The sequence below is a fragment of the Lolium perenne genome, chromosome 6 (assembly GCF_019359855.2).
Source record: "Lolium perenne isolate Kyuss_39 chromosome 6, Kyuss_2.0, whole genome shotgun sequence".
In the NCBI taxonomy this organism is placed as follows: Eukaryota; Viridiplantae; Streptophyta; class Magnoliopsida; order Poales; family Poaceae; genus Lolium; species Lolium perenne.
The window spans coordinates 273,954,213-273,963,728 of NC_067249.2; the positions used below are offsets into that span (position 1 = coordinate 273,954,213).

Sequence of the window (9,516 nt, forward strand, 5' to 3'; positions counted from 1 at the left end):
AAACTGAAAACTCTATTGTTATGGATGACCCTTTCAATGGAACATATTACTATAGTGATGAATCTGATTATGATGTGCCTATGGCGTGTTACTCACCTCAGATGATCCAAACAATAGGATATATAATCGGAACCGAATCATCGGCTAAGATATCAGATGATCCTAACAAATCGGATAAGATCGTATCACGGACAAATAGTGTGATGATCAAGTAAATCTATCAGAATCTGAATCGGTTAGTTATGACATGCTATCATACATTTTAACAGAAATTCCCGATGATTTTGTGGTGACTCACTGAGAATACAGACTAGGACTATTAAAAAAGGGTGTGCTAGCCAAATAATGGCATCCCAAAACAAAAACCATGATGCACGATGTCCACTTCAAGGGTATGTGTTCTTTCTCGCACTGAAATGGCAAAAGGATGTTCCAGACCTAGCTTATCAGGAACCTAACTGACGAATCGTTAGCTAAAGCATCGAATACTGCCATTTTCAATGCACTAATTTAGCTATCTCGAATATTAATTCAGCTCCACTTTTACTTATTCCAGACAGCCTAGTACAAAAGCAAAGATACTTTGGCCCCTACCAAAAGCAAAGACCAGAAAATACTAATACTAGAACCTCTTGACTGGGAACATATATTCTGATTCCCCAAAAAAAAACATATATTCTGCACGGACAACCACCTCCACCTCGTCGATTTGCCCCATCATGTCGAACATCTATAAATAGGCACCGTTCGATCATCGCCACCATAAAAATCCAAGAGACAACAGCAAGCTAGCTCGAGTGAACTGAGCTGAGATCATCCATTCGTTCAGCAATGGCGGCGGAGAGGGTGAAGAAGCTGGCGTCACAGCATGCGGTGGTGATCTTCGGGGGGAGCAACTGCTGCATGTGCCACACGGTGCAGACGCTCTTCACCCAGCTGGGCGTGAGCTGGGCGGTGCACGAGCTGGACAAGGACCCCCAGCGCAAGGAGGTCGAGAGGGTGCTCGCCGCCATGGTCGTCCCGACCCGGAGCGCGCCCGTGCCGGCCGTCTTCATCGGCGGCGCGCTCGTCGGCACCACGGACCGGGTTATGTCGCTGCACCTCGGCGGCCAGCTCGTGCCGCTCCTCCGCCAGGCCGGCGCTCTCTGGCTCTGAAGAATCATCGAGGACAGCGATGGCTGATGCGTACGTGCGGAAACTGAGCTAAGCTAGTGATCATACATATGGATCGTGCGGGCAGCAACTTAATTTAGAAAAGATCATCAGATATATTAACGGCCATGAAATAATCTCCTGTGAGAGATGAAAGCTTTGGTTAAAAATAAAGATTAAAGCTTTTATGTTTATCTTGTCGTTGCAATTTTGATACTAGGTGCTGTGTGCAAAGAATGTTAGCCTACCAGGGAAATCCTCAAGATATATAATGTTGCTCAGTTCATGGAGTATATAGACCCTACAAAACATATTACGTCATGTGTACTACGTCATGTAACATGCGCTTTCTTGAAGCTAATAGAACATAGATGGGGTAATTGCACCGGTAGTGAAAACGAACTTGTCAGGTCGATCCATTTTTTTTTGCGAATAGGACTTTGGCATTAAAAGAAACAACGAACAGTACAAAGCACCTAAAAAAACGAAAATTACAACGAGATCCTTGAGAAGCCCTTCATCTTTAACCTCCAGACCGTGTCGACGGCGCGCCGCCGCTGCCGCTCCTCACTGAGTCGGCCTGACGTTGTTGGTTGCGGACGGGAAGTCGCCGAACGGGTCAAAAAGACCACTCCGTTCCAGAGACGAAGAAGAAGGAAGAACTGCTGATGAAGCTCCTTGACGATCCGAAAATCCCCACAGCCAGACGAAGTCCTCGAAGACCACATCACTCCAACAAGCCTCTCGACGTTGCCGCCGTGATGTGGGGTTGAAGCCGGGGAGACCTTATTGCACGAGACGCCGCCACCACCACCTGAGCGCCGCACGTCGATCCATTTTAGTACGTCAACTTGCAAAATGTAATAGACGAGTTGATAAACTTGCCTCGTATCAACGGCTAACAACACGTATGCACACTATCAAGGGCTAACAACACGTATGCACACTAGTACAACACGTATGCACGCTAGCACAGAAGGATCATAAGGACATCCCTCGTCGGACACGGTGAAAAACAAATGCTGGTGTGCAACGAGGCACGCTAGAAATGGGCGACCATGAGACACCCGGTATCAGCAACGCTAAAAAATGAATAATTGCTGCCTATGTGGGCAGGCTACATCGGCCACGGACATTTGTATCTGCCCGTGTTTCCTATCGGAAACCGACATTTCACTTTTCCCGTGTCCTGCATCGGCTGAAAAGGCCCATTTGCTCGGACTATTTGGGATCCGAAATAACTATTGTTCCCACGCAAAATTGCCGTGGGACACCACGATAATCGTCGTACTTTCGTGATGACGAACAATTGTTTTCCGAACAAAGCAATAAATGATCCTCGAATTCGGAGAGGAAAGACGACTGTTTTTCAGCGCAAAACGGTAAAGATTCGACCAAACCCTAGGATGTAGGGCTCAGCAGAGAGGAACGGCAGTGAAAAAGTATGTAAAGGAAATAACATGAATTGTGTTGAGTTGTATCGATTGGTTGCTTTCTCTTCAATCGGCCAGGGCCTTATAAAGGCACGCAGGGCTTGGCTTGTTAGAATAAACTAGGAAGTGTGCGGCGCGGCGCGCCCGTGCTATCTACGGTGTGGGAGGAAGGTTTTATTGTTGATGGTTGTTATCGTCTAATAAAGAGGAACATTGATAGTTCATGTACCTTTAATGTTTTTTTTAGCAGAATGATGTGTGCCGGTTTGATGATGTTGTTGCATCGGTGGGTGGCGAAGTGTGTTGGGGTTAATTTTTAAGGTCTACGGTGATTTATAGTTTTCAGGTATCTTTATTAATATAATAAGAGGCTAGCATAGCGGGTATACTTTTTTGGCCTATGTTCATGTGTAGTTCTTTCTGTTGTTCAGTTATGGTGTCTTTAGAGTGGATATGAGAGACAAAGCATGGATATTGAGATGCAGATCAAGCGTACCAGCAAATCGAGAACTTTGCTTCGTGACGGTCCATGAAGGTATTCGTGAGTTTGAGCAAGCAGCTGAGAAATATATTGGCTAGGTCTTGTCAGTACTCTTTAGTGCAGAAAATGTCTTTCTGTTTAGTAAAAATAACTGCGGTGTTGCTGTGACATCTGTGGTTGTTTGTTCGTTCTTTCTATCCCAGAGTGTATTCTAAAGATGTGCACGCCATATTTATATGATGCATGTTATTCATTCTATGTTCATGGCTAGTGTAGAGGTTGAAAAAGTTACCAAAAATGTTTGTAATATATAGATAGAGATAGTGAATAAGTAAGGGTCTGTATTAAAAAAGTTTAACACGTGGCTTGGAGTTCGATTTTGTTTTCTGAAAAACCGCGGAAGAAACATTTACCCTTTTTAGGTCCATTTAGATTGTAACGTGCCACTGCCAATGGGTCACTTTTATGTGAAATAAGGAAGCCGAGGGAGTGTCGCCGGTGAAGCAGTGAGTGACTTCCGTGTTTTCTTAAGAAAAAAAAGTAGATCGGCTTGCCGTCACCTACCTCTGTCTAGCTCGCTAGTGTTCATAAGAACACAACAGTAGCTACCTAGCTCGAATTCAAGCCGGCCGACGCGCCGTGCTCCTGCGCTCGATGCCGAGGTTACCTCCATTTGTCGCTTCCACCCACGGCGGCCCAGTGTGATGCACAGCCTAGCCTCGATACTCGGACTGGAGGCGACGCGCTGCAGCGCGCGCCCGTGGTCATCTGCCTGCTTTAGGTGGAGGTCGACCCGAGGGGGATCGATGGAGGAGTGGAGGGAGAGAGAAATAGAGGGGCGCCGCCCGGCCTGCTCAAGGTGGAGCTTGGCTCGAGGTAGGGGGAGGAGTGGAGGAAGGGGAAAATGGAGAGGCGCCGCTCCGCCGAGCCTCCAGGCGGAGTTTTGCCTGATGGAGATGGAGGAGTGGAGAAGCTACGCGTGGGCGGGGTTGACGCCCGCCGAATTCGCTGGGAGCAGCAATTGCTCGTCGTCGGCACTGTCTACCGTGAAGGGATCGATGGCCTGGTATGCTTCTTCCGTCTCCGTGGCTGAATTGCTAGTCTGTGTATGTGGGGAAATGTTGCTTTAGATTTGGTTGCAAAAGTGTCTTTCATGACTGAATTGTCCGTCTGTGTGTCTTGGGAGCTGAAATGCATAGCATATGGTAGCACTACTGGAAAAAGATGCTGTAGGAAAAAGTCTGGATATGTAGATCAAAAGAGAACAGAACTTCTATGTTTCTTGTATAAGCTAAAAGGAACAATATAATAGCTGAAAACAGTAAAGAGTACGCAACAGGAAAATATGATCATTATTTGCAATCAGAAAGAAGAAATATTAAAGAATAATTTAATTGCTTTTGTTTGTAATATTGAGGCAAATTCAGGAGCTTAATAATGCAGCAGTTAGCAGCCTTAGTAAGAACTGATGGAGTTGCTGCAGTACTCGTAAGCCAGCGGAAACTAAAGGGTAAAGCGGCAGTATAGCTAGAAAGCTGGTGTTTCATCAAGTCTTAAGGTACATAGTAGTGGATAAAGGTTTACACACTGGATAATTATACATAGATAATCATACTGGTGCTCTTAACAGCAAACACTGACACATTGAGGTTTACATATGCAATCTTAGGAGACTGTGGAGATATTCACCTAGGATGGTATTAGATAAGATTAGTATAACTAATAGCGTAAGCTCGTAGATTGATGAGAAGCTTCATATGCAGCAAGGTGGTTGATTTACTTGCTTGATTTCCTTGACAATGCACTTGTCCTAGCCTCGTCCTTTGATGGCATTCTATTATGAAAATAAAATGTAGAATCAGTGGTTGGTTACGATGTGATGTGGGGTACATAATCATTAGGTCGGCTAGATAATAACTTGAGAAGGCTAATGTTCCTGCTTCCATTTGAATAATGCCTTGTAGGTCCTTTTTCGTTGGTGTTCTTCCTTTTCTTGTCTTTGGTTGCCTTTCCCATGTCCTGGTAGAAAAAGACATTAAAACATACCGGAGCATTTCTTTATATAGAACCATGCAGGGGTACTATTTACCTCTTCCTCGTCAGCATCAGTTGGTTCAATTATATCCTTTGGAGGTGTTGTCTATGAGCAGTGAGCCGCAGCCTTCTGGGAGGTGGCTCTGTGTGCTTTTAGGGTAATCGGGTGGCACAATTGCCTTATCGGCTATTGCAAGGCTAGTGTGGGTAGAAGAGCCTAGTGCTGTCACTGAATCAGTGATTAGCTGGGCCTTCGAGACAGTAAGAAACACTATCCCACGATCAGCAGCATAGGTCTCCTGGTCTACCTTGGCGATCACGGTGCATTGCTTGCCAACCATAGCAGTAATGGCAGCAGGGACATAATTATGACGGCCTTTAGTAAGTGGAGCAAGAAGGTCTGCCTCTCTGCCTATGAGAGCCTCACCACTCTCACCGAGGAACGTCAAGTGGCCAGTGACCTGTCTATAAAAAAAAGCAAACGAAGAACAATATAGTCCTTCCTCAAACTATCCGAAGAACTAACAAAAGGATCAGAGGCGAACGAAGAACAATCCGGGTGCATTTGGATATTGCCTAGAAAAGCAAACAACGCAGAACTCTTTTTGTCAAAAAAGGCGGATAAGTAAGAAATCGATCTAATTCAAACAGAAAGGCACATACTCTTTCCGAAATAAACAGCTACCTCATGCAAAGCTGACATTGTTACGATGAGAATTTCCTTAAACCTACTGGAAGTAGGAAACCCTTCCAATTCATGCAAAGTATACCTTTGAAACACTACCAGGGGCTAACAGTTTCAGAGACGATGGTTCGAACCGCATACTACTACAATCATGCTGAATATGCGAAGATGAAAAGCAATAAATAAACAGTATGTTGATATCGTAGTTAGCCCAAACAAACATATAATATCCTACAAATGTTGACAAAACAGGAAGCAGGGAAATTCACCTTAAATTTGCAGGATGAGATGAAGATAAGGTTCACCTTTAATACCAATCATACTATTCCTTAGCAATACAAATTTTGCTTCTGCTCTGTTTAACAGCAAGACGCCAATGCTAGAAAACTCACAGTTAGTACTGAATTATTTTGTTCCATTGTATGTAATTCTTATAAATCAATAGGTAGACAGTAATTGGGAAGGGAAAAACCATTATGCCATCCGTTCATGCATTCAATTCTTTTGTCAAGCCGAGAGAACCCTAGCTCAGACAATTAGCTTATAGAGCTAGTGAATCTCCTTATAAATTGATTGTGCCTAGATTGACTTAAGGTGAACAAATCTTTTATAAGCCTTGGAATGTACAGAGTTCCTATATCAAGCTACAAATAATGGAATAATGTGCATTCCTACATGGACATACTGACTATTTGAACGAACATTAAAGCTCAAAAAAGAATTTAAAAGGACACTAATGTTTGGGGCCAGACTACATCTAAGCCAAAAGACTTTTAAACGGCAATATCCATGATATTTTGGGATAAGACAGAACCTATAAGCCCGAAATCAAAGACAATATATAATGATGTTGTCTTGGCTCGATGAAGGATAACTTCTACACCCGAGGATGAACACTGAAACTGTGAGGGATGACACTTCTTGCAGATTTATTCTTTGAATGAAATGATATGTGAGCAAGTGATGGAAGAAAAAAAGAACACAGACTATATGCACAGAAAATTTTACACAAATTGCAAGTGGAATAGGGAAATAGAGAATAACTTAGAAGTGGATTGATTCACCTCGATTTAATCAGGTATGTGCATCCACAAACCTATTTCTCTCTGCAACACATATAGAGGCCATGCGTCTGAACAATGTTCAGTTCGAGCTAGACCCATTTGCTGCAATTCATAGCAATCTATATCATTACTTTTTTTTGTTGCTGCAATGTCTATCATTACTAACTATGCTAGAACCAGCCAGCAGCAAATTCAGAAACGAAAAGAAACGGACCTGGACATTGTTAGTAATGATAGATTGATATGAATTGCTATTGTTAGTGGCTTCCAGGATTTTGAGCAGCGACAACTTCCTGTCCTAGAAAAGTTATTTTCTGTATCAATAAGATAAATTATATCTGCTACTCTGTATGGTAACATAATACCTCCTAGACCGGTCAGCCACATAATCTTGCAAGGCAAACGACCAACCAATTAATTGAAGAGACTGGAAAGCTGCAGCAGGGCCCAACTTAGCAAGTTAGCATGAAAAGTTTCAGTAAGAACCTTGGCAAGTTCCAGAGTAGGCACCACATCATCCTAGCATGGCAGCCGAGCTCGATGAGCAGCAACTCACCATGCAGGCCATCCTGCGGGCAGAAGCACACCGTGCGAAGGAGACAACGCGCCTCATCACCCGGACGTTCCGACCGCGATAACGGAGGTAGGCAGCGTGCACAGCGCGGCGGCGTTCGCTTTTGTTCCGAAGAATTTAAGGGAGCTCTAATGTAGTCAGTGTGAACCTTAAACACGATTGCCAAAGTGATTTACCTAGGCCATGCCACCAGAGTACGCAAATCCCCCAAAGCCTTATCCTTAGATGATATAAGTACCCAAAAGCTTAGTGTTTTAATAACTGTATGCACAGGTAAACATGGGGATCAGTAGCCAGTAAATCTGCTAATGCAAATTAATTAGACGCACATAACCACACTCTCATTAGTCAGTAATCCAACTCTTAGAGCCCTAACCAAGTCATTCAATGATGGGTCACTTACAAAGAAGATGACAACATGCTGTATGCCCATCTATTTGCTGCAAAGACATGACGACGGCGAGACAACTACAACCAAAACAAATAAATTCTTTTTAATGTGTAACCAAACAAAGAAGCAAGTAACTTATCACATCATAATACACATCGTGTGAGAAAGGAAAAAAAGAAGCAAATAGATGAGAAGAGGAACCTGCACATGGAAGGTGGAGTAACTTGAAGCAAACCCGAGGCAATGAAGCCAATCGATGTTGTCGTCCCCAGGCATCAGCGACGAAGTAGAGGGCAACCACTTCTCTCTATTACCAGCTCCAGTCCTCACATGGGAACAGCCGTTGATGGAGCACCGCGCCCCATGTTCCACGATGCTGACGGCAGAGTGGCTTCCAAGTGAGGCCATGCTCCAGATCAGGCAAGGAACATGCGGCAGCGCTGCTTGCCATCTAGCGACCACATGACCGCCCATCTGGCGAGATTGAAGGCGAACCACCAGAAACTGGAGCAGGCGGCAAGGTCGATTGTTGTTGTCTAGCTGAGGGGATGCTGCAGGCAAAGCCACGCCACTGCAACCAGCCAGGAGGAGATCGTGACAGTGCTGGATGGCGAAGCACACCACCGACTTGTGATGCATTAGGGTAAGTACATCCAGGAGGAAGCACTGGGCACGTCAAATCCTCTCGTAGCCATGCCTCCCGGGAGGGAAAGGAGGATGTGGAGATCCTCCGCCGCATCGCCAACCACCACGAGAGGGAGAGGAGGGCGCGGAGCTCCTCCACGTCACCAGCCGCGGCGTGAAGGAGAGGAGGGTGTGCAGTGGCAATAGATGCCTCGTTTGGTCCCTCCACCGCTAGGAAGAGGTAGGAGGACGCCGGCTTGAGGAAGGAAAAGCTTCTCAAGCGGTGTGCGTTACCGGCGGGCGAGAGAGACCGAAGCAGGGCCGCCGCCCGTTGGAGTCCATCGGCCACTGCGAGAGACTGGATGGGATGTGAGAGAGGAGACAGGGGGAATTGGAGTTCTCTAGATAGGCCACGCGGTGGAAACTGGAAGAATATGTGCGGTCAAAGCGGTGATATGCCGACTAACCGGATGACCGGGCCCTTCCTGGAAATAACAAACCAGTAAAAAAAAGGAACAACTGAAACCGGTAGGCCATTAGATGCAATAACTGAATGCTACCGGGATTTGCCGGTCATCACGGGATTTACACGCTAGAAAAAAGGAAAAACTGAAACTCAAATTGCGCTTATCTACAATATGGGATTGCCATCTACAGTGTAAAAGAGAAACGTGTCAAGTTTTAATTTGAAGAAAGGGCACCATCAACACTGTCCAAAACGTTATGGTTCCAGCAAAGTGGGTTAGCTTTTATATAGGTTATAATCTCCAAATCGGAAACTTATCAGGACTTTCCTTCTTTGATTCGGTCGTCTCGTACAGATCCAACCTACCAAATCTATATCTATAAATAAAGAAAATAACATTTTTTGCGAGATTTTCGTCCAACATTTTATTAGGGGGAACGCTGGGCGTCGGTCGCTTGATGGAGACAGCAAAAATCGGTCGTTCTCCGCTTCGTACGATCACGATCCGATGTCTGGAATTAACCACAGTGTAATATTTGCATTTTGCCCCCTGTTTTTATGAAACTTAACCCGCGGTCCTATTCTTCCCCTATTAAAGTGAAAGGGTATGTT

The 9,516-nt window shown here is 44.9% G+C and overlaps 1 protein-coding gene and 1 long non-coding RNA gene across 2 annotated transcripts; one reads left to right on the forward strand and one right to left on the reverse strand.

Moving 5' to 3' along the window:
* The first annotated feature begins 749 nt into the window (after positions 1-749).
* LOC127326850 (putative glutaredoxin-C2) lies at positions 750-1,445 on the forward strand. The gene has a single exon (XM_051353632.2). It carries the CDS (start codon positions 832-834, stop codon positions 1,153-1,155), a length of 324 nt encoding a protein of 107 aa, XP_051209592.1. The 5' UTR covers positions 750-831; the 3' UTR covers positions 1,156-1,445.
* Positions 1,446-4,984: 3,539 nt separating this feature from the next.
* Positions 4,985-7,200, reverse strand: LOC127326761 (uncharacterized). Its single transcript, XR_007868113.2, has 3 exons — positions 7,064-7,200; positions 5,156-6,951; positions 4,985-5,085 (listed from the first exon to the last, which is right to left on the reverse strand). It is a non-coding gene; the product is annotated as an uncharacterized lncRNA (long non-coding RNA).
* Between the last annotated feature and the right edge of the window lie 2,316 nt (positions 7,201-9,516).

Bases quoted from the DNA above. Each gene is read 5' to 3' on its own strand.
- LOC127326850 (XM_051353632.2), top strand. From the start codon at position 832: ATGGCGGCGGAGAGGGTGAAGAAGCTGGCGTCACAGCATGCGGTGGTG.